At 37.8% G+C, this 24,729-nt stretch overlaps 1 protein-coding gene across 1 annotated transcript in view; it reads right to left on the bottom strand.

The window, feature by feature from the left end:
* Positions 1 to 1,403: 1,403 nt before the first annotated feature.
* LOC123457247 (gastrula zinc finger protein XlCGF17.1-like) overlaps positions 1,404 to 24,729 on the bottom strand; it is a gene marked incomplete at its 3' end in the record, with an annotated part of 46,750 nt that continues 23,424 nt past the window's right edge. Inside the window, exons 2-5 of the mRNA XM_045141213.1 lie at positions 7,870 to 8,011; positions 2,076 to 2,597; positions 1,656 to 1,823; positions 1,404 to 1,571 (exon numbers count right to left, since the gene is read on the bottom strand). Coding sequence (XP_044997148.1) covers positions 1,404 to 1,571; positions 1,656 to 1,823; positions 2,076 to 2,597; positions 7,870 to 8,011 — 1,000 coding nt within the window. The remainder of the gene's footprint in view (positions 1,572 to 1,655; positions 1,824 to 2,075; positions 2,598 to 7,869; positions 8,012 to 24,729) is intronic.

The raw sequence follows: 24,729 nt of genomic DNA on the forward strand, positions 1-24,729 counted from the left end.
CTTGTGACTTATGACTTCAGGAAAAAGGTTTTACCATTTTAGTATATTCATTTGGCTTTTCACCTGTCTAAAGATGCACACTGAGTTGTGACTTCAGGAAGAAAGCTTTCTCACATTTTTTTACATTAATACTCAGTGGGAGTTGAGTGTGTTTCCACATTCATTATATTCATATAGTTGCTTTCCAATGTTAATTCTCTGATACACAGTGTGCTGTGATTTAAAGATGAAAACCTTCCCACACTACTATATTCATATGGACTCTCACCTGGGTGTTCTGTAATGTATAATAACATTTGAATTAGCAATAAAAGCTTTCACACATTCATCATATTCATATAGCTTCTCACTTTTATGACAACTCTGAAGATTACAAAGATGTCACTTGGCAAGAAAAGCTCTTCCACATTAAGTACACTCATATATCTTTAAACATGAGTGATTTCTGTAGCATAGAGTGAGATGTGTCTTGAAGATGAAGCAATTGCCACATTTAGTACATTCATATGAATTCTTTTATGTTTCCTAAACTCTTCCTTTGCAAGGAAAGCTTTCCTTCATTCGTTACATTGATATGGCTTCTCACCTATTTGAATTTTGTTACCTGGTTAGCAATGACTTATAGATGAAAGCTTTCCCACATTCAGTACATTTATATGACTTCTCACTTATGTGACTTCTCTGATGCCTAGTAAGATTTGACTGAAAGATAAAAGCTTTTGCACCTTCAGTACATACATATGGCTTCTCATCTGTGTGTCTTCTCTCATGAGTGTGATGTGTCTTGAAGATGAAGCAACTGACACATTTAGTATATTCATATGAATTCCTTTATGTTTCCTAAACTCTTCGTTTGCAAGGAAACCTTTCCTTCATTCATTACATTGGTATGGCTTCTCACCTATATGAATTCTGTTAGCAGGTTAGCAATGACTTATAGATGAAAGGTTTCCCACATTCAGTTCATTCACATGACTTTTCACCTGTGTGAGTTCTTTGATGCCTAATAAGATGTGACCTGCAGATGAAAGCTTTCCAACATTCAGTACATTTATATGACTTCTTATCTCTGTGACTTCTCTGATGCCTAGTAAGATGTGACTTGCGGATGAAGGCTTTTCCACATTTAGTACATTCATATGGCCTCTCACCTGTGTGAATTCTCTGATGCTTAATAAGAGGTGACTTGAACATAAAAGCTTTTCCACATTCAGTACATACATATGGCTTCTCACCTGTATGAATTCTCCAATGACTCATTAGGTCTGACCTGAAGAGGTAAGCTTTCTGGCACTCAGTACATTCATGTGACTTTTCACCTGTGTGACGTCTCTGATGCCTATTAAGATGTGACTTGCTGATGAAGGCTTTCCCACATTCAGTACATTCATATGGCTTCTCACCTGTGTGACTTCTCTGATGATTTGTGAGATCTATCTTGCGGATGAAGCCTTTTCCACATTGAATACATTTATATGGCTTCTCACCTGTATGAATTCTCCAATGACTCATTAGGTCTGACCTGAAGCGGTAAGCTTTCTGGCACTCAGTACATTCATGTGACTTTTCACCTGTGTGACATCTCTGATGCCTATTAAGATATGACTTGCAGATGAAGGCTTTCCCACATTCAGTACATTCATATGGCTTCTCACCTGTGTGACTTCTCTGATGTCTTGTGAGATCTGTCTTGCGGATGAAGCCTTTTCCACATTGAATACATTTATATGGTTTATCAACTGTGTGGGTTCTCTTATGAATAGTGAGCTGTGAATTGGTGATGAAGGCTTTCCTACATTCAGTACATTTATATGGTGCTTCACCTGTATGAGTACTGCAATGATTCATTAGGTGTGACTTGGAGATGTAAGCTTTCTGACACTCAGTACATTCATTTGGCTTCTCACCTGTGTGAGTTCTCTGATGATTAGTGAGACCTGATTTGTAGAAGAATGCTTTCCCACATTGAGTACATTCATATGGCTTCTTACCTGTGTTAGTTCTCTGATGCCTAATAAGAAGTGACTTGTGGATGAAGTCTTTCCCACATTCAGTACATTCATATGGCTTCTCACCTGTGTGACTTCTCTGATGCCTAATAAGATCTGAATTATAGATGAAGCGTTTTCCACATTCAATACATTTATATGGTTTCTTACCTGTGTGAGTTCTATGATGATTAGTGACATGTGACTTGCAGATGAAGCCCTTTCCACATTCAATACATTCATATGGCTTCTCACCTATGTGAGTTATCTGATGACTGATGAGATGTGACATAGAGATGAAAGCTTCCCCATATTCAGTGCATCCATATGACTTTTCACCTGTGTGTGCTCGATGATGCACAGTGAGAGGTGACTGGGCAAGGTAAGTTTTTCCACATACATTACAGTCATAAGGATTGTTACCTGTTTGAGTTCTCTGATGATTAGTGAGGTGTGACTTGGAGATAAAAGTTGTCCTACATTCAAACAGCTTGTCACCTGTGTTTGTTCCTTCATAACATGTCTGATGTAACTTCTGGTAAACAGTGTTCTGGAATTGTTTAAAATTATCAGTCTCTGGCCACTGCATTTTGTGTAGAGTTTTCAATTCTGAGAAATAAAAGTAAACTTATTACATTTGAAATACTAAACAAAAATTTGGCCCACTAGGGCTTCCTAGTATTTTGTAGAGTATTATAATTTACAAAAAGATAGCTCACAATAATTATATTAATAATACTTTTCAATGGACTTCTTTACTATTTTCTGTGGAGAGTTTCTTGAATGGGGCATATCTTACACAACAAAGGGAAAACTCAGCAAATGTTTTCCTACTTACCAGAATTTTTAGAGACCTATAAGTGAGATGACTTTTTGTTTGTTTTCTTGCCTCCTGAATAAGTTCTGGTCTAATTTTTTTGAAGACAGAAACTCTCTCAGATAAGGCTTATTTAACAAATTAATTTTCAGTGAAATAACTGATTGGACATGAAGAAAATTTTTACTTTCCATTGGCAGTTATTTGCCTAAATGCTTACACATCATTTTAGCACATGTTGGCTGGATGTTCTTCTCTATAGATATTTGGTTTATTTACAAAGTAAACAGTAACATAGGACATGTTCTGTTTTCTTTCTAGTCTCTCCACTACCACCTTCCTCCAGGGTACATATTCATGATAGTTGTTTATATGTGAATCTGTTTGTGTGTTTGGAAATGTGTGTTACCAAATGCATGCTTTGTGATAATAAGTCAAGCGTGGGTGTAAGTCATTGCCTTCAACTTTGTTTAACAGTGCCTCCTGTTTTAAAATGCTGTGTATGCAATAATGATGCATTAGGAGATTTCAGGGATTCTCAATATTCTGGTTGATTCCTAGGATCTGAACATGATTAAACAAAAAGCATATTAACGCACTGATTGAGCTCCCCAGCCACTACTACGTTTCATAATGACTGTGGACCTGATTGTTTTATATTTTTTAAAATACTATTATATATTTATAATACTAGATGAGCACAGTTTTCAATCATTATTGTTCTGAATGAAGAAGAATAGGTGCAGGAGAAAAGGAGAGGGATGATGACACAGAAAAAAGATTGCATGAAAAAGAAGAAAAACAAACCACAATAGGATATGAAAACAAAATAAGAGTAATTAAATGAATATGAAAAGCTTCACAATATGAGTAAAATGAAAACAAAGCTATTAATGCAGATAAACAGTTTAAAAATAAGGAGAAAAGAACAAATTGGAGAACAGCTATATTCTTTCTGCAAGTAGTTATGGGCAGAAGTAATGGAGGTTCATCTGTAGACTGATATAGTCATTATGTGCTCACTGTTGATGTTGGCAGTATATATGCATTGATGGGTGGACCCATAAATAAAGTCAATGGCAGGTGCGCAGGCAAATAAAATTGTATTTTCATGTAAAAAGCAACTAGAAAACCTTGAGATTGATATAACAGGCAGATTCCTAAATTTATTCCATATACAGGCAAAAATAAAAGGCCTCTCCCATATGTATCAGACAGTAAAAAAACCAGAAGCAAGGACTCTTAGTTCAATTCAGGGATTTAAGTACCCAAGCAAGAATCAAGTTCTGGTGGTAAGTGGAAGGATCCACCCATATAATTGACCCTGTTTTATAATGTTCAGAGTCATTTTACAACTAAACATGTGACATTATAATGAATGTCTAAAGGCCAAATAACATAAACAATATAAGTTTAACATTCCCTATACCTTGAACATCAATAAGCAATATGGTTGACTCTTCACCATGAAGGGTGAGAACACCAAAACTTCCCTCCTTTGGTTCTCTAATGCAAACCTTGATCAGCGATTCTCCATTTGGTCCTGTCAGAGTATTTCTTCTTTTATTCATCTCCCACACATAAATATTTAATGTGTAAAGACTCCCTGGATTGCCTGTTTTCAGTTTTTAAAAATTTCAAATGGTTAGTTGTACATTTCTCTAATATGAGTCTGCTGTTATGGAGTGAGTGACAGCCATACTGGTGTGAATCTCTAGATTTAACACCTGCAACAGACACATATTTCTAATAACCCTACAGATACCACTCTTGACACAAGAGCTCTTTGTACTGTCTGGTCTGATGTTGTACCTGTGGCTTTACATGTTATTTTCATCTAGAACATGAGAATGATCCATTTCTTACTTTTATTTGCACTGCCATTTAGATTTTCTTTCTTCAATGTCCCAAATGCTTATTTATAAATCCCTGACACACTTCCTCTATTTCACAAATCTAATATAATTTTGTACCTACATTCTCATGCACATTTCACAGACAAGTTCTCATTTCTTATCATAGAATCTCTGGTGCAGTCTTTTTTCAGTTACTTCTAAATTTCCCAGGTGGGAGTAAATATAATTATATTAAATACTTTCTTTGTGTCAACATTGTGAGCAGAACCACCGTTATAGAATTGTATATTTGAATAAATTTTTTTTTCTTCTTTAAGGTATTTCTTCTAAGGATTTTTGTCACAGCAGTGAAAAGTGACTAATAACATAATTATACTGAAACATACAAAAATGGTCAGTTAACAAAATAGTACAATATCTAACACACATTTTCCTAGACTACCTAAACAGGGAATTAAATTTTACAAGGCATAAAGAAAGCATTCTTCAATATCAGGAAAAGAGTAGAAATTTCTCCATGTCATAAAAGGTGTGTGATTCACAGTAATAAAACTTATCATGACAATTCATGATGAGTTCTCATCTCACTGACCTACATTACAAATTATGCATTTACTTGCCTGGAAGCCTGTGAATTGAGCATTCTAATACAGTCCATGGTGCAAATCCATGCTCCAACTTGAAGATCAAATCTGGTTTGGTCATACAGTTCCCTGTCATAGGGAAATAATGTGAACGTTGTGTCAATATGTTACATTAGGTGGACTTCTGTAAGATAAAAGCAGCATTTCTACAACTGACCTGTATTTGGTGAACTGAAGAGTTACCTTAGAGACAGTTTATAATCCTGCTGTTCGTAAAACTGGAATATTTGCCTGAAGTGACACTGAAAGTATTTCCCTCATGTGACTGAACAGCATATATAACACAAAGATTTTTTTTTATTGTTTTTGTTGTTGTTTTTTGTTTTTAAATAGGATATGGACTCACTGTAGCTCATGTTGGCCAGGAACAGACACTGTAGCTCAAGATTGGCCTCATACTTATGGATTTCTTTCTAACTCGGCTTCACACATTTTGGGACATAAATTTTAAACAACAATTCAAAAAAAAAAAACATTAAATATATAGAGCATAATGGTAGGGGAACATAATGAAACTAGAAAGAAAACAAATGACATTAGAGATAAGGGGAGATAAGAGAAGGGGTAATAAATAGGACAAAGGAATATTATGGGAAAAGAGTTCAATTAAAGAATTTAATAAAAAAGGAAAGCAAGGGCTGCAGGGATGCCTTAATGGTTAAGGCACTTGTCTGCAAAGCCAAAAGAACTAGGTTTGATGCCCCAGAACCCACACAAACCAGATAACCAAGGTAGTGCACGCATGTGCAGTTTGTTTGCAGTGGCTGAAAGCCCAGGCACACTGATTCTGTCTATCTGCTTTATCCTCTATCTCTCTCTCTATGCTTCTTAAATTAATCAGTAAAATTAAAAAGTAAATAAAACAGAAAACAGGAGTTAGAACAAAATTGTTAAAGCTGATCCAAAAATTGCATTACTATTTAAAGATACCTTAGGAAATTAAGAAATCACAAAGATTATTAGGAAAGAATGGCCTCAGGATTTATAAGAATTACCCTTAAGTAATTGAATGTATATAATAACCATGTTCTAGACTAAAACCAATGAAATTCAAATAATTTGAGGAGGGCCACTGAACAGAGCACATGAATACCCTTAAACACACACACACACACACACAGACAAACACACACACACACACACAAATAAATTTAAACAAAAATTAAGATTTCCATAAATCAACACAGGACTATCATGTATCAAGTAATGTTATATATAACAGAGGGCCTCAATGTACTTATTCATCACTCTTCAAATCTCAGTGATGAAAAATAGCTTACTGGTAGAATACTTTTCCAGGATGTATGAACTGTTAAGTTCCATTCAAAGCATAGAGAAAAAAAAAAAGTAAAACCTTAGCCTAAGATATATGATCAGTTCAGTAAACAAAGTCAATACAAGTCACAAAAGAGAGTAGAAAAATGTCCTTGTCTGGAGGTCAAATGTATATACATAGAAAAAAAAATGACTCTAAGGAGAAATTGATCCAGGTTTGGTGGCACACCCCTTCACCACAAACAATTGGGTACCTGAGGTAGGAAAATTACTAAGATTTTGAGGACATACTTGGCAAAAGAGTGAACTCCAGGATACCCTAGGGTAGAGTGAGATCCAGTCTCCAAATAAAAAGAAAACATTAACAATGGTGGTATGCATATAATTGTAGGGTATTATATGAAGTAATAAAGCTATTTCCTCTGGTTATGAATTGATTGTCATCATTCAAATCAGAAAAGCTCTCCTGACCTCCAAGAGATTTTCATCACAGTCATTTCAAAGAAATCAAGAATGCTGAAACACTTACAGAAGTCTATGATAATGGGAATAGGCAATCAACACTCAACAACCAGAATTAAATGCTATACATTTCCCACTTGATATTCTAATTGGTAATGTGTAAAGAAGCAATATGAACACATGAGGGTTTTCATATTTTTGGTAATAAAAATGTGTATCATAGAAGAATTTGCTTTCTATGTAACCAAATAAGCTCACTCAGAAAGGGGAATTTATAATTTTTCCTTTAGGTTATCACATCCCTCTATAATTAAAGTGAATAGATATGTTTTCTGTACCCACCCCCAAAATTGATGGGGTATAAATGAAATATGACAAACACAGAAACAAAAATCCTGCATGTTCTCATTATACTTACAATTCCAAGTTTACATAATAGAGGTAGAAAGTATAACAAGTAATTACAATGTGGAAAAGGAGTAGAAGAAAAGAGATAGAATGATTATAGTTAGAATTAACTGGGTCCATTGGGAAGAAATAACTTTTTATGTTGTATAGCACAGAAGTAAATTAGCATGCTTCTGGCAACAATTATATTAATATTTCAAAATAGCTACTAGAATTTTTGAGTGTTCCCCATGTAACTAATGCCTGATCTGACAGACTCTTGTCATTTCATGTGTGTACTCTAAATCCACTTCATTCTATATAATATGTTCCATTAAATATGTCACTTTAACAGTAAAATATCAAAACAATACTAAATATTAGTAATTATGACTATATTCCTCAACCAAAATGTAAGGAATTGCTACTCAGAAACTCACGGGAGTTTAGCTCACCCAAGAACATCAGGCTGCTGTAGTTCTCCAGCATCACATCTCTGTAGAGGTTTTGCTGAACAACATCCAGGTGCTGCCACTCTTGCCAGGTGAAGTCCACAGCAACGTCTTCAAATGACACCAGTTCCTATAATGAGATATTTCTCTTCAACCCAAGACAACAAAAGAGGGTCTAGTAAACTGGACTTCATGCTTCTGCGTGTCTCTTGGTAGGGACTTATTCAATAAGCACAAAGTTTATATGCTGTATCATGAAAGAAAAGACTCAAAACTAATATCATTCCTGCATATTGCTATACTGTTTCAAGAAAATCAGGTTTTGTTTTTCTTTTTGTTTGGTTGGTGGTGGTTGTTTGGAACTCACTATGTAATCTCAGGTTTCCTTTGAACTCACTGCAATCCTCCTTCTTCAGCCTCCCAAGTGCTAGGATTAAAGGCTTGTGGCACCATTCCTGCTGTAAGATTATTTTATTTTTTAATGAAAATACAATGGAATGGAAAGACAAATAATAGGGCTTGTATCACAACATTGTGGTGTGCTGCCTGCCCAGAAAATACAAGGCTATGGGTTCAATTCTTAACACTAATAGTGGAATAGAAGCTCTTAATAAAGTTGAGGATTTTGACTCCATTTGGATGGAGTCTGATCATCAATGTTGGGGTCATGATAAATATGGCAAAACTGAAAGGATTCTGTGCAAACAACAAAATATTAATTCAAAATCAAATATATTATCAACAATAAGTTAAAGGTGTTTTATTTTGCCACCAATGTACCATGTTGCATCAGTCAACATTACTGTACTTTATGTTGGGAATCCATAGAACCACATTGCTCTGTGCATGCCTCTATGCCATGCAACTGCAATCCAATGAACACACACAATCTGAAACATCTTCGCTCACATGTATGTTACAAATAGTGCTAATAGAGTAGGACTTTTTCTCTTCTCTTGAAACTTAATGATTGACTAACAGATTAATGGTATATAAAGCCTATTTCTTTCCTAGCTAGTAATTTATATGTTAAAATAGAGATAGCAGAAATACTTTAGAGAAAGATATTGTTCTACACAGAAACAATGAATTGTTATTAGAAATAGTCAGGTCAGGGTAGGTTGACTTCCACTGACTACTAGCCATAAAATCCACTGATGTCAGAGAATATTTCAAGCATTACCAAGACTCTTAGTTATCCTCAAGAACCAGGTGGTATAAGACTCTATTGCTAAACACTCCACATGTGTGAGATGCAGTAGTCTGGGAAATCAAGCTGCAGCACAGATGGAAGGCTTCTCCCAGTTAGCTGGCTATTAATATACTAGGAAGAGCTAAGTAAACTGTTGAGAGAGAAAAGGAACCAGTAGTGTTACCCTGTGGTGACCATGCAAGTTTTATTGATGGTCAACCAGGTCAAATGTATCAATTGGTACAATAGTGCTATGTCCTTTATGAGGGAGACCAAATGGTCTCTCATTAGACTTGAAGCCTTCTCCATAAGAGGGAATCTCTATCTGGTACCGAATATTTAATCAAACGCCCCTAGCTTGGTGGGGGGGTGTTGCTGTTGCTTTCAGACTGCTGGCAAAGAAACAGCCAACCAAGAGCAGCCTGTGGGGAAAAGGGGGTTTATTTTGGCTTAAAGACTTGAGGTGAAGCTCCAAAGTGGCAAGCAAATATAATGTAACCAGCAAATGGTGGACTTCTCCTCCTGGACAACATTAGATGCAGAACAAACACTGCAAAGGGAAAGGTGGATATAACAATACAGTGCCTCCAGGAGGCTTCAGTTGTCAAATTGGCAGCAGGTTGGGACACAAGCATTCAGAACACCTAAGTTTATAGGAAGCGCTTGAATCTTATCATCACAGCAGGCCATAATTCTAGAGAAGAACTACTTCTCTTGTATTGTTAACTTGATAGGTAGGGTCTCACTCTGGCTCAGGCTGACCTGGAATTCACTATGTAGTCTCAGGGTGGCCTCGAACTCACGTTGATCCTCCTACCTCTGCCTCCCGAGTGCTGGGATTAAAGGTGTGCGCCACCACGCCCGGCTAAGAACTACTTCTCTTGTATTGTTAACTTGATATATTATTCCTACCAACCTATCCTCTAAATATGTTCATGCCTCCTTTTTCATATGGCAGTTACCCCTGGGTAGATTCAAGAAACAACAAATTGCTGATAATTGATAGTAGAATGTTCAGTAGTGAATGAGACAGCACTAGCAAATACTCCAAGGCTGAGGAACCATTGTGGAAGAGGTGGGTGAAGAATTGTGAGAGCTAGGCATGGTGGTACACGCCTTTAGTCACAAAACTAGGGAGGTAAATGTAGGAGGATCACCATCAGTTTGAGGGCATGCTATGAATACATAATGCATTTCAGGCTAGCTGGGACTAGAGTGAGACCCTACATCTAAAATCCAAAAAATAAAGAATTGTAAGTGTCAAATTTCTAGGCAAAAACTGTTCTTGACATTAATAACCTCATAGTGGCTGATGCTATCTGCGTAAAACCTTCAAAATATGTGGGAAATAAGTTACTAAAATAGAAGAGAGACCAATTGGAAAGAAGAAGGGAAGCAATGCAGGTAGGATTTTGGAGGAAGAAAATAGAGGGTGGTGGGAGATTTTTATCATGGTGCACTGGATATATTTGGGCAGTTACAAATAAAGAAGTTTTCAAAAGTAGTATTTTCCCCATTACTACTCAGCATTTAAATATGAAACTGCTATATAGCTGTATAAAGTGGTTAGATAATGAAATTCATCTACTAATATACAATAGGGTATGCTTTAACCAATGGGAACTCAGATAACTCCAGGTCATACATAGTAGGCAATCTTTTCAACCATCCTTCAAACAACCATCTCAATAAACTCTTGCAAAATATTTTCAATAGGCAATCTAAATTTTCAACCTAGAAACTCTGAACAATTAGTAACTCCAACTCTGACATGTGTAGCCAGTGATGAAGTTCATGGCATTACAGTTCTGTCTATAGCTGAGCTGCTCACAGTCTGGTAAACACTCTATCCAAAGGCCTTACTAATTTTGTTTTAGTCCTGGTTTACCAATAAAATCCTGTGGTTTCTAATGCAACTAATTGTTTATCTAGGTCATGGCCCCAATGGCCTACATTTAGAGCTCCATATTACTTAGGTACCATGTCAAAAAATGCAGCAAATCCAATGATGATTTCATTCCTGTGTTGGATATGTTTCATAGTACTGGATGGACTATGAAATTTGTAAATTTGTTGGGAATAAAGATGAATTTGAACAGCAGGACAAAATGGCCTCAATATCCATGACCTCATAATGCCTGACACAACCAACAAAAGACCATCATACTGGGAAAAGCTGATGATATTAAAATAAAAGAGAGACTAATTGAGAGGGGGAGGGGATGTGACAGAAGCTGGAGCTGCAAAGGGGAAAGTGGGGTGGAGGGATTTACCATGGTTTATTGTCTATAATTATGGCAGTTGTCAATAAATAAATACAATAAAATAAAAGACATAGAGACTTCCGGTTAAGATGGCAGCATAGGTACCACGCCAAAGCAGCCTAGGGGGAAAAAAGACCAAAAAAAACTCAGCAAAATACACTCTTTTACTAAAAAGTGAGGTGTATAGGAAATTGAAGTGGCAGCGGAGAAGTAGAAGAGTTCCCGAGCATCCAGAGCCCACACAGGCGGGAAAAGTGGACCCGGCAGCTCCAGCAACTGTGGCGGCAGCAGCACCACAGAAAGCCACCAGGCTCAGCTCCAGCCACAGCAAAAGCCAGGTGTGCGGATTTTCCACTCACAATGGTGCTCTCCGCAACTCAGGAAACATGAAGGGAGAGTGACCATGAGCAACAGAGGAACAGACCACGAGGTAGAAGAACACTTGGAGCAGCAAGACAACCAGAGCAGCTATGGCTCCCTCCCATCCCCCACCGCCTGAGCCCAGCTCCAGCGAACAGAGCAGCAAGACCTGGCCACGCCAACTTGGGCAGTGGAACCCAAGCAGGAGCAGAGTTTGGCAGCAACATCACTGTCTCCGGCACCGAAACAGCAGCCCCAACAGTAGCAGATCCAGTAGCAGCAGCAGTGGCAGACCCAGCAGCAGCAGACCTAGGAGCGGCAGCAGCAGCAGATCACGCAGCAGAAGCTTCAGTGGAAGCAGTGGCAGTGGACCCAGCAGCATCAGCTTCAGCAGCAGCAGTGGCTCCAGCAGTGGCAGCTAGAGCAGCAGCAGCAGTGGGCCCAGCAGCAGCAGAGGCAGCATCGGCTACAGACCAGCAGCGGCAGCTTTTGCAGCAGCAGTTCCAGCAGCAGGGGTGCTGATCTGCAGGGCCACACTTGCTAGGCTTGTTTTTTCCCCACAAGAAAAGCCAGTGCCCAGCTCCAGAAATCAGAACAGCAGCCCGACGACCCAGGCAGCAACTTGACTGAGACCAAAATCATCCAAGGTAACTGGGATTGCACCACGGAAGGGTCTCACTTGGTCACAAGCTGACTTGGATCCCTCAACAGACCTGAAATCTTAACCTCTTTGTTGACAGAAGATCTGGTTGTTATAATAACTCTTCTTGTATATATACTTGGGGCTGTCTTTGACTGAATGTGCACAGTGTTTGCTTAAATTTTAGAATCTACCTGTATATTATTCCACTCAGACTGCTTGAATATTCCCATAGCAGGGAAATTCAACCCCTTGGAACACCTTTGTAGATGCTTTGAGAGTCTTAAGAGCCACACCTAACACCTTAAGCTCCTACCCTGAAAATATATAACATCAGATCAATTGATACAGCTAAGAATACCCAGTTAGCTAGAAAATCCAAGCTTTAACTTAATCCAAGATGCAAAATTATACACATTATAACACAAGAAACACTAAAAAACAAGATGATATAAATCTACCTAACAGTGTTAATGCATCAGAAATGTCCTCCAGTGAGAATGAGTTAGAGGAAATGCCTGAGAAAGAGTTCAAAAGAATGATTGTAAATATGTTCAAAGAGGTCAAAGGACACATCAAAAGAATCAAAGAAGAAATCAAAGAGGAAATCAAAGGAATCAAAGAAGACGCAGGACACCAATTTCATGAAATAAAGAAGGCAAAACAAGCCATAAAAAAGGAAATAAAAATAATAAAGAAAAACCAGTCAGAATTACTAGCAATGAAGAACACAGTTAATGAAATAAAAAACTCTGTAGAAAATCTCACCAGTAGAATGGATGAAGGACAGGACAGAATATCTAAGCTAGAAGACCAGCTGGCAGATCTAATATAGGCCAACAAAGAGAAAGACAAACTTATAGAAAAGTATGAGTGGGAATTTCAAGATATTCGGAACACTATGAAAAGATCAAATATAAGAATTCAGGGCATAGTAGAAGGAGAAGAATTCCACTCCAAAGGCATAGTAGGTGTATTCAACAAAATCATAGAAGAAAATTTCCCCCAATTTGGGAAAAAGGTGCCAATGCAGAAACAGGAAGCCTTTAGAACCCCAGCCAGATAAAACCCGGAAAGAACCTCTCCTCGCCATATTATAATCAAACTTCCAAACACACACACCAAAGAAAAAATATTGAAAGCAGTTAGAGAGAAAAATCAAGTTACCTACAAAGGCAACCCCATCAAGATTACAGCAGATTATTCAACAAAAACTTTAAAAGCCAGAAGAGTTTGGAGTGATATATTCCAAGTTCTGAAAGATATCAACTGTCAACCAAGGTTACTTTATCCTGCAAAGCTATCCATTCAAATAGATGGAGAAATGAAGACATTCCATGACAAAAGCAGGTTAAAGGAGTATCTGAAGACAAAACCAGGTATACAGAAAATATATGATAGAATCCTCCGTGCTAAAGAAAAGGAAAAGCACACATATAAGGAACATAGAATAAATAAGCAATACTCAAATACTAGTTAACACAAGAGAGCACAGGTAGAACGGGAACCACACACACACACACACACACACACACACACAAAATGGCAAACATAAATACACACCTTTCAATAATATCTCTTAATATCAATGGCCTCAATGCCCCAACAAAAAGACATAGGTTTGCAGACTGGGCGAAAAAGCAGGATCCTACAATTTGTTGTCTCAAAGAAACTCACCTTTCTACAACGGATAGACAATATCTTAAGGTGAAAGGTTGGAAAATGGTATTTCAAGCACATGGGCCTACAAAGGAAGCAGGTGTTGCTATCCTAATATCTGACAAGGTAGACTTCAGTCCACCATTAGTCAGGAAAGATAAGGAAGGTCACTTTATATTGATTAAGCACACACTCCAACAGGAGGGCATTACAATCTTAAACATATATGCACCTAACATGGGGGCTCCCAAATTCATCAAACAAACACTATTAGAACTAAGGTCACAGATAACACCAAACACAGTGGTGGTGGGTGACTTTAACACCCCACTCTCACCAATTGACAGGTCATCCCGGGAAAAAATAAACAGAGGCATCTGGACTAAATGAGGTCATAGAAGGAATTGACCTAACAGATATATACAGGACATTTCATCCAAAGGCTGCAGAATATACATTCTTTTCAGCAGCACATGGAACATTCTCTAAAATAGACCATATATTAGGACACAAAGCAAATCTTAACAAATTCAGGAAAACTGAAATAATTCCTTGCATTCTATCTGACCACAATGGAATTCAACTATAAATCAGTAGCAAGAAAGGCTATAGAGCATACTCAAAATCATGGAAACTAAACAATACACTACTAAATGATGAGTGGGTCAATGAAGAAATCAAGAAGGAAATCAAAAAATTTATAGGGTCAAACAATAATGAGAACACAACATATCAAAATCTCTGGAACACAAGGAAGGCAGTTCTAAGAGGTAAATTTATACCTTAGGTGCCTATATTAAGAAATTAGAAAGGTCGCAAGTAAACGACCTAATGCTTCACCTTAAAGCCTTGGAAAAAGAAGAACAAGACAAACCAAAAGTCAGTAGACAGGAAGAAATAATAAAGATTAGGGCAGAACTTAATGAAATAGAAACAAACAAACAAACAAACAAATAATAATAATCCAAAGAATTAATGAAACAAAGAGTTAGTTCTTTGAAAGGATAAACAAGATTGATAAACCCTTAGCAAGTCTAACCAAAAGAAAGATAGAAGAGACAAAAATTAATAAAATCAGAGATGAGCAAGGTAACATCACAACATATTCCAGAGAAATTCAAAAAATCATAGGGACATACTATAAAAGCATATACTCCACAAAGTATGTAAACCTGAAAGAAATGGATGATTTCCTTGATTTATATGACCTACCTAAATTAAATCAAAATGAGATTAATCACTTAAATAGACCTCTAACAAACATGGAGATCTGAACAGTTATCAATAATCTCCCAACTAAAAAAAGCCCAGGCCCAGATGGATTCACTGCTGAATTTTACCAGACCTTTAAGTAAGAGCTAACACCATTGCTTCTTAAGCCTTTCCAGGAAATAGAAAAGGAAGGAATTCTACCAAACACCTTCTATGAGGCCAGCATCACCCTGATACCAAAAGCAGGCAAAGATAGAACAACAACAACAAAAAATTATAGACCAATCTCCCTCATGAACATAGATGCAAAAATTCTCAAAAAAATATTGTAAAAAGAATACAAGAGTATATCAAAAAGATCATTCACCCTGACCAAGTAGGCTTTATCCCAGAGATGCAGGGATGGCTCAACATTCACAAATCTATAAATGTAATGCATTATATAAGCAGGTTGAAGGACAAAAATCACATGATCAGCTCATTAGATGCAGAGAAAGCATTTGACAACCCAACATCCCTTCATGATAAAAGTCATACAGAGACTGGGAATAGAAGGAACATATCTCAATATAATAAAGGCTATTTATGACAAGCCTACAGCCAACATATTACTAAATGGGGAAAAACTGGAAGCTTTTCCACTAAAATCAGGAACAAGACAAGGGTGTCCACTGTCCCCACTTTTATTTAATATAGTTCTGGAAGTCTTAGCCATAGCAATAACGCAAGAGACACACATAAAAGGGATACAAATTGGAAAGGAAGAGATCAAGTTATCATTATTTGCAGATGACATGATTCTACATGTAACGAATGCTAAAGACTCTACTAGCAGAGTGTTAGAGCTGATAAATACCTACAGTCAGGTAGCAGGATACAAAATAAATGCACAGAAATCAGTAGACTTCATATTAGCTAACAACAAACATACAGAGGATGAAATCAGAGAATCACTCCCATTCACAATTGCATCAAAAAAATAATAAATTACCTTGGAATAAACCTAAGGAAGTAAAGAATCTCTACAATAAGAACATTAAAACACTCAAGCCAGAAATTGCAGAAGATACTAGAAAGTGGAAAAAAGATTGTTTGCTGCTGGATTGGAAGAAACAGTATGGTGAAAATGGCAATCTTACCAAAAGCAATGCACACATTTAATGCAACCCTTATCAAAATTCCAAAGTCATTCTTCATGGAAACAGAAAAAACAATCCAAGAATTCATTTGGAAACACAAAAAGCTCGAATATCTAAAATAATACTGAGAAACAACAATAAGGCTGGTGGTATCACTATACCTGCTTTTAATCTATACTACAGAGCCATAGTAACAAAAACAGTGTGTTACTGGCACCAAAAGAGGCATGTAGATCAGTAGAACAGAATAGAGGACCCAGATGTAAGCCAAGGTAGCTATAGCCACCTGATATTTGATTAAAATGCCAAAAATACTCATTGGAGAAAAGACAGCCTCTTCTGCAAATGGTGTGGGGAAAACTGGATAAATATCTGTAGAAGGATGAGAATAGATTCTTCTCTCTCTCCATGCACAAGAATTAAGTCCAAATGGATTAAAGACCTTAACATCACACCTGAAACTTTGAAACTGCTAGAGGAGAAAATAGGGGAAACCCTCCAACATATTGGTCTTGGCAAAGACTTTCTGAATACAACTCCAATTGCTCAGGCAATAAAACCACAGATTACTATCTGAGACCTCATGAAATTACAAAGATTTTGCACTGCAAAGGACACAGTGGATAAAACAAAGAGGATATCTACAGAATGGGAAAAATCTTTGCCACCTATACATCTGATAGAGGATTAATAGCTAGGATATACAAAGAACTCAAAAAGTTAAATAATAAGGAATCTAATGAGCCAATCACAAAATGGGATATGGAGCTAAATAGAGAGTTCTCAACGGAAGAAATATGAATGACATATAAGCATCTAAAACAATGTTCTACCTCACTAGTCATCAGGGAAATGCAGATTAAAACTACATTGAGATTCCATCTCACTCCTGTCAGATTGGCTAGCATCATGAAAACAAATGATTATAAATGTTGGCAGGGATGTGGAAAAAGAGGAACCCTTCTACACTGCTGGTAGGAATGCAATCTGGTCCAGCCATTGTGGAAATCAGTGTGGAGGTTCTTAAAACAGTTAAAGATTGATATGACCCAGCTATAGCACTCCTAGGCATATATCCTAAAGAGTCATCTCATTATCTTAGAAGTACATGCTCAACCATGTTTATTGCTGCTCAACTTATAATAGCTGGAAAATGGAACCAGCTTAGATGTCCCTCAACTGATGAGTGGATAATGAAGATATGGCACATTTATACAATGGAGTTCTACTCAGCGGTAAAGAAAAATGAAGTTATTAAATTTGCAGGAAAATAGATGGATCCGGAAAGGATTATATAAGTGAAGTAACCCAGAAAGTCAACTACCACATATTTTCCCTCATATGTGGATCCTAGCTACAGATGATTGGGTTTCTGCATCAGAAGGAAAATAGTTAGTACCAGAGGGCAATAAGTTAAAAAGGATATATAAAGGGAAGAGAAAGGAAGGGAGGATGGTACTTAATAGATTGGTATTGTATATATATAAGTAGAATGATTGAGATGGGGAGGTAATTTGATGGAGAATGGAATTTCAAAGGGGAAAGTGCAGGGTAGGGGAGGGAGGATATTAACATGGGACATTTTTTATAATCATGGAAAATGTTAATAAAAATCATGGAAAGATAAAAATAAAATAAAAATTAATAAACAGGGCTGGAGAGATAGCTTAGTAGTTGAGCACTTGCCTGTGAAGCCTAAGGACCCCGGTACAAGGCTCAGTTCCCCAGGTCCCACGTTAGCCAGATGTACAAGGGGGCACACACGTCTGGAGTTCATTTGCAGTGGAAGCCCTGGCACAGCCATTTTCTCTATCTCCCTCTATCTGTCTTTCTCTCTGTGTCTGTCGCTCTCAAATAAATTTTTTTACAAAATGGACAAAAACTTAAAAAATACGTAAAAGAATTCCTCCAAGTATTTTCTAAGTTCCTTTAGCCTGTTTTTGTTGTAGAATGTCCTTATTTCTTTGTCAATTTGGATAGGTAGCTTTGAAGGATAAAGTGATCTTGGTTGACAGTTGTTATCTTTCAGAACTTGGAATACATCATTCCAAGCCCTTCTGCCTTTCAGAGTTTGTGTTGAGTAATCTGCAGTTTTTCTAATAGGCTTGCCTTTGTAGGTGACTAACTTCTCTCTAACTACTTTCAATATATTTTCTTTGCTTTGATTATTTCGTAGTTTAGTTATAACATACTGAGGAGAGGTTCTTTCCATATTTTGTATGGTTGTTGTTCTAAAGATTCTTGGCATTTCTTTCCCAACTTGGGGGAATTTTTCTTCTATGATTTTGTTGAAAACATGTACTAAGCCTCTGGATTGAAATTCTTCTCTTTCTGTTATACCCTTAATTCTTTTGTTTGATCTTTTCATAGTGTGCCAGATATCTTGAAATTCCCATTCATACCTTGCTATTACCTTGTCTTTGTTTGTTGGACTGTATTAGATCTGCCACCTGGTCTTCTAGTTCAAATATTCTGTTCCTTCCTTCATCCATTGTACTGGAGAGTCTTTCCACAGAGTTTTGGTTTTTTTCTTTATTTCATTGACTGTATTGTTCAGAGTCAGGATTTCACCAGCTTTTCTGTTAGTATTTCTATTTCCTTACTCATGTTTTGCCCTCTTTATTTCATTAATCTGGTTTCCTGTACTGTCATTCAGAAATTTGTTTTCACCTTTAATACCTTTGTTTTCTTCTTTGTTTCCCTTCATTTCTCCTCTGATTTCTTTGAGCATAGATACCATCATTTTCTTGAAATCTTTGTCAGACATTTCATCTAAAACAGTCTCACTGGTGATCATTTTTGATGGATTTATAGTTTTGTACTATCTTGATTCCTTCAGTTTCTTGTATTATATTGCAGTGACTTTTGCATCCTGAATTGATTTGATGCTTGGGTTTTATTTATTTACAGTGTTCTCAGATGTGGCAGTCCACCTCTATATACCCTCAGGATATGACTTCAAGTTGCCAGGTGTAGCTCTTGTCCCCCTGTCAAGCCACAGAAGTAATCACAGGTACTGAGTTTGCTTGCTAAACAAGTATTCTAGCGGACTGGGTGGAATAATTTACTGCAAATTCTAAAGTTCCACCAAGTAACATACACAATCAATAAAAACCATCACAAAGTATGCAATTGTGGCGATTAAAACAGATAGTCATATGAGGCCAATATCCCTTAATCTCGTCAGCTGGGAGGTAGAGATTTCTGTTCTGAATTGGGTTTCAGGCAACCTGGATCTGGATCAGACCCTACCCCCAATAATGACAGAAGCAAAAAACAAAGGCCCTATGTATATAAAAGCGCCAAAGTCAACAATATTCAACCCCCAAATACAGGTTATTTGAAATGGTAAAGCCAACCAAAAATATATACCCCATAACCTGCCCTGATAAGGAGAAAGAAAAAGAGAGAGAGGCACAGAGAGAGAGAGGGAGAGAATGGGCATGCCAGGGCCTTCAGCCACTAGAAACAAATTACAGACATATGTACTACCCTCTGTATCTGGCATTAGTGGGTCCTGGGAAATTAAACTCAGATCTTTTGGATTTGCAGGCAAGCACCTTAACTGGTAAGCCATCACTCTTGTCCACAACATTCTTGAAAGAAACTAAGTTACATCAAACAACTCTTAATGTCAGATACGTGATGGGTATTTGTTCCTATACTGCATTAAAACTTCTATTTGTGGCCAGGCATGGTGGCCCATGTCTTTAATCCTAGCACTTGGGAGGCAGAGGTAGGAGGATCACTGTGAGTTCAAGGCCACCCTGAGACTCCATAGTGAATTCCAGGTCAGCCTGTGCTAGAGTGAGACCATGCCTTGAAATACCAAAAGAGAGAGAGAGAGAGACAGAGAGAGAAAAGTCCTATTTATACTTGTGATTCTGGGAATGCTTTCATGCGCAACAGACAAATTTGGATGTATTGTCTTTGAACAGTCAGAAATTACCAGTATAACGAAGGAATATACTTCTTTTGACTATATCACTTAACAAAATGTTGTTAAGTTTTAATTTACCCAAGCTGAAAGCTGATTATTATTATGAAAAATTAAGACACAATAGTAATTATACTAAGTAACATCTTTCTGAATAAAAGGATGAACAAAGTATATTTAAAAAAACAGACTGAAATTAAGAATTTAAACAAGATGCTCAAAATCGACAAGAATTAATGAGCATTGAAGGTTTGGCTGATCTCCGGGAAGGCAGATACACCCAAAGCTGGAGATTGAAAATGGATATGTTGAACTTAAGTTATTGGTGGTGGGCATTGTGATGGCTTCCTGCTCACCACCTCATGCTTCAGGTTGAGATTCAGAGCATGCTGCTGATTCCTGCCCAGCAGGATCATGCACAGGGCTTGTCACTGGTGTTGAACTGCCCTGGACGAGAAGGAGTATTCCCCCAGCCAGCCACTTGGACATATATGACTATGTGGTTATCACAGCTGTAGAGTGATTTGTAAATTGAATAGCCCAAAATGCATGACTGAAGATACAGATAGGTTTAATTTTACATATTTCTGATGTTCCCATCTCTGACGGTTAAGCTTAATTCTCAATGTTAGATCTCAAATCACCTTAGAGACAAACTTCTGGTCATGTATGTGGTGGAATTTTTAACCTGAGTTAATAGAGATAAGGAGGCCCATTCTGAATGTTGGCCATACTGTCCATGGGCAAGCCACTGAACTCAGTAAATGTAGACAGGGAACTGAACACCAGCATTCATTGCTCTGTATCCTGGCTGCAGATGCAATGAGACAAACATCCTCAAAAATTTAGTTCCTGCCTTCCATATCATGATGTAATATATGCTCAGACTTTGAACCAAACAAATTATTCATTAAACATATTATGTCAGGTAGTTTATCAGAGCAGTAAAGAATGTAACTAATATAGCACATTCATGTGAAGGAGTTAAGGCAGTGCTTTATAAAGTGATTTTTAGGCTTTTCCAGTATGCTTCCAAGAGGAATGTAGAAGAATTTGGAATAGTGGGCTAGACAGTACCCAGTATTAGGCTGGGCATGTGCCTCAGTTGCCCGAGAGCTCTCCTAGCATATGCAGATCTCTGGATTAGATCCTCTGAGCCATGTAAACCAGGAACAGAGGTGCATGCCTGTTAAGACCAACATTTGTGAGGCAGAGGCAGGAGGTTCAGTAGTCCAAGATTATCATCCTCTGATACAAAAGTATTTAAATATTAAAAAATGAAAAATACCAAGATTTCTGCAAAAAAAAAAAAAAAAAAAGATTAATGGGCAATTCTTGTGGGAATTTGGGAGGCCAGAATGCTAACAGAACCAGAGACATCAGACACTCAGCTCATAAGAATTCAGAGTGAAACAAGGACTCTATCTAGACCTAAACTGTCATTTCTGGTATATTCTGGTGAGGATTCTAACTTCATTCTGATCCTGTACTGAGAACTTAAATAAGGCCAAATTCAAAAATAATGGGTACCTACTTTGCAGAGAAAATTTCAAGAGAAGATAACATTCAAGTTGTGGTGTGGCTGCTACTACTGTTTTAATGCCTACTACAGTGAAAGAGAAAGAAAACAAGTGGAACAGCAAAATATACAATTGGGCAAAATTAATGCTAAAGACAAAAAAGAAGTTTGAAAGAAGCTGTAATTGTTAAGGAGATGAGAGTTGTTAATGGGAATCTTGGGAGCTCAGTTTATAAAGTGCTTGCTCAGGCTGGAGAGATGGCTGAGCGGTTCAGCGCTTGCCTGTGAAGCCTAAGGACCCCGGTTCGAGGCTCGGTTCCCCAGGTCCCACGTTAGCCAGATGCACAAGGGGGCGCATGCGTCTGGAGTTCGTTAGCAGCGGCTGGAAGCCCTGGCGTGCCCATTCTCTCTCTCTCCCTCTGTCTGTCTCTCTATCTGTGTCTGTCTCTCGCAAATAAATAAATAAATAAATAAATAATTTTAAAAAAAAACAAGTACAATAAAGTGCTTGCTGTACAGTTCAGAACCTCAGGCTCAGTGGAAATGCTGTAAGCTTTCCCACACTTTTTAAATCTCATTGTGCCAAAGGTGTGCAAAGAGATGTAGGAGAATTATGCTCTCATCATATTGTTGCTTTCATGTTTACCAGAAACATTGTTTTATTATTTCTGTGTCCAGTAAAATATAAATACTAGTATTCCTGTCACTGAATAGTTACTCAAAACTATTGCAGAATATAAACAAAACACAGAAAGAAGTAAGTTGCTAATAGGGACCAAAAAATAATTGAATATGCTCCTTTGATTGCCTAAAATTAAAATCTTCTTTATAGAGACATGTTCTCCCTGCATAGACTAGGCTACCTTCCAACCCACAGCAATCTCCCTGCTTCAGCTTCCTTAATATTGGGGTTACAGGATAGGTGTGTGCCAAAATGGCCAACATTTTCTCAGGGGATTACAAGGTACCACCAAATATGTGAGAAGTGCTGCACTTCAACCTGTCTTGTATTGTGACATTAAAGGAAGGCAAGCCACTTCTAAACTGTGATAAGCACACTGAAAATTTTTCCAGTGTGATTACCCAGTTATTTTGCCTTTTTATTCTTTTCATTTTTGACAAGTTAATATATGTATAAAATATATTTTGGACATATTTCCCTCATTACTGTGATGTTCCTCCCACAGATCTGCTTTGTAACTGGCGGTTTCTCTCTTTCAATGTGGTCCCAGATTTTTAGACTCTTAAATAATTGAAGAAAGGACTACACAAGTAGATAAGGAGGAAGAAACTTTGTAATGATCAAAGAGCTAGTAAAGGTTTGAATACATTGTCAAATAGACAGCAGGGTACTTTGAGTAGATTACTCAAGGGCAGTAGAAAGTAGTCTTAGACTTCTTAGGGATTTTGAGGTATATGGTGTGGTTACTGTGTTTGTAATTTAAGTGGTTTTATGGTTCAGTTGGCAGGTTTGGGTTACATAGAATAATCTCTATGGGACATTTGCACTCAAATACCTTCTTTCTCTCTCTCTCTCTTTCCCTCTCTCTCTCTCCCTCTCCCTCTCTTTCTCTCTCTCTGTAGGTAGGACCTCAGTAGTGGAGGCAGTCCTGGACCTCACTCTTTAGTCCCTGGTTGGCCACACCCTCACAGCTATGCTCCTACCCTTGCTCCTAGAATTCTGGGAATAAAGGTGTGTGCCACCCCATCCAGATCCACTGCTCTTAATATGTTGCTATTTCCAGTCTAAGTGCCATATTCCAACTAGTTTATTGTGCATTCTCTGGAACATAATCCTGTGGATATAGATTAGGAGACAGGTAGTTCACACTGTTCAGTTTAGTCAGGGTCACAGAACTTGCAGAGAGATAGACATCAATCTGCCTGGACATCCAACAATAAGTCAGTTCCAAAGTTCACAGGCTAAAATTCTAAGAGAAATTATTCATCAAAGTTGTAGCCATTAGTGTCTCATTGTTGGGACAAATCACTTGACCCTAAGTAGCTTGTGTGAAAGGAAAGGGATTTATTTCAGTTTACAGATCCAGGGGAAGTTCTACAGATGGGGGAAGAAGCTGGAACCCTGTCACATATCCAAGTAGAGAAAAATACTGCAGCATGAACACACACAAAAAAAGGAGCAAGCAGTAGGCCTGCTCCCATGCAAGGACTCGATGGCAATGTAGTTTGGTGGGCAGGAATGTCACACTAGGGCTAGGGAACATGGGCAAGCGCACTCCATTGTCACTGGCCGGCCCTGGGAAGGTGGCAGCAGAGGTGGTGGTGGTCAGGAGCCAGTCCAGTCTTCCACTATGAAGGTGGGTTGGGCTGAGATGGACTCTGGGGGTAGGGGGTGTCCTGGCATGGTGCAGAGACACCCTGAAGGGAGGGTCTCAAGGGAAGTCTCTTGAGTCACCAGGGCAAGGCTCTGTGAGCCATGGCACCTAGTCCAATAAATAAAATAAAATAAATTGAATTGCAGGGGACACAGTTCTGTGCAGGAGATGGTTGTATAAGGTGTTAATACTATTGTTGTTAGAAGGTTTGGGAGACTGTTTGAATAGAAATCTGCAGTGTGCACCCCTCTGACCTGAGCCCTTACACTAAAACTTTATATAGAGTTAGAATTCCAGAGAGAGAGAATTATAGCTTTTGCTTAGTTCAAACAATCATTTACATTCTGGTAAAAAATGTTGCAGAGGTAAACCTCATTTTAGTACATGTCACACTGTGATGTTGGGAGTGTTTGGACCACTCTTCAGAAGGGAAAGATGAGTTGTTCTGAGGACACCCATGGGCCCAGTAACTGCTACCTATTGGAGAGGGCCTGAAGGTGTGATCTGTGGGGAAGAATAACTGCCAGGCTTCACCTATTTGGCTCTCTAACCACACTGTCTTTCTCCCAAATTATTAACAGTGTTTCTGT

The sequence above is a fragment of the Jaculus jaculus genome, unplaced genomic scaffold, assembly GCF_020740685.1.
Source record: "Jaculus jaculus isolate mJacJac1 unplaced genomic scaffold, mJacJac1.mat.Y.cur mat_scaffold_124_1_148072_arrow_ctg1, whole genome shotgun sequence".
Taxonomy (NCBI): Eukaryota; Metazoa; Chordata; class Mammalia; order Rodentia; family Dipodidae; genus Jaculus; species Jaculus jaculus.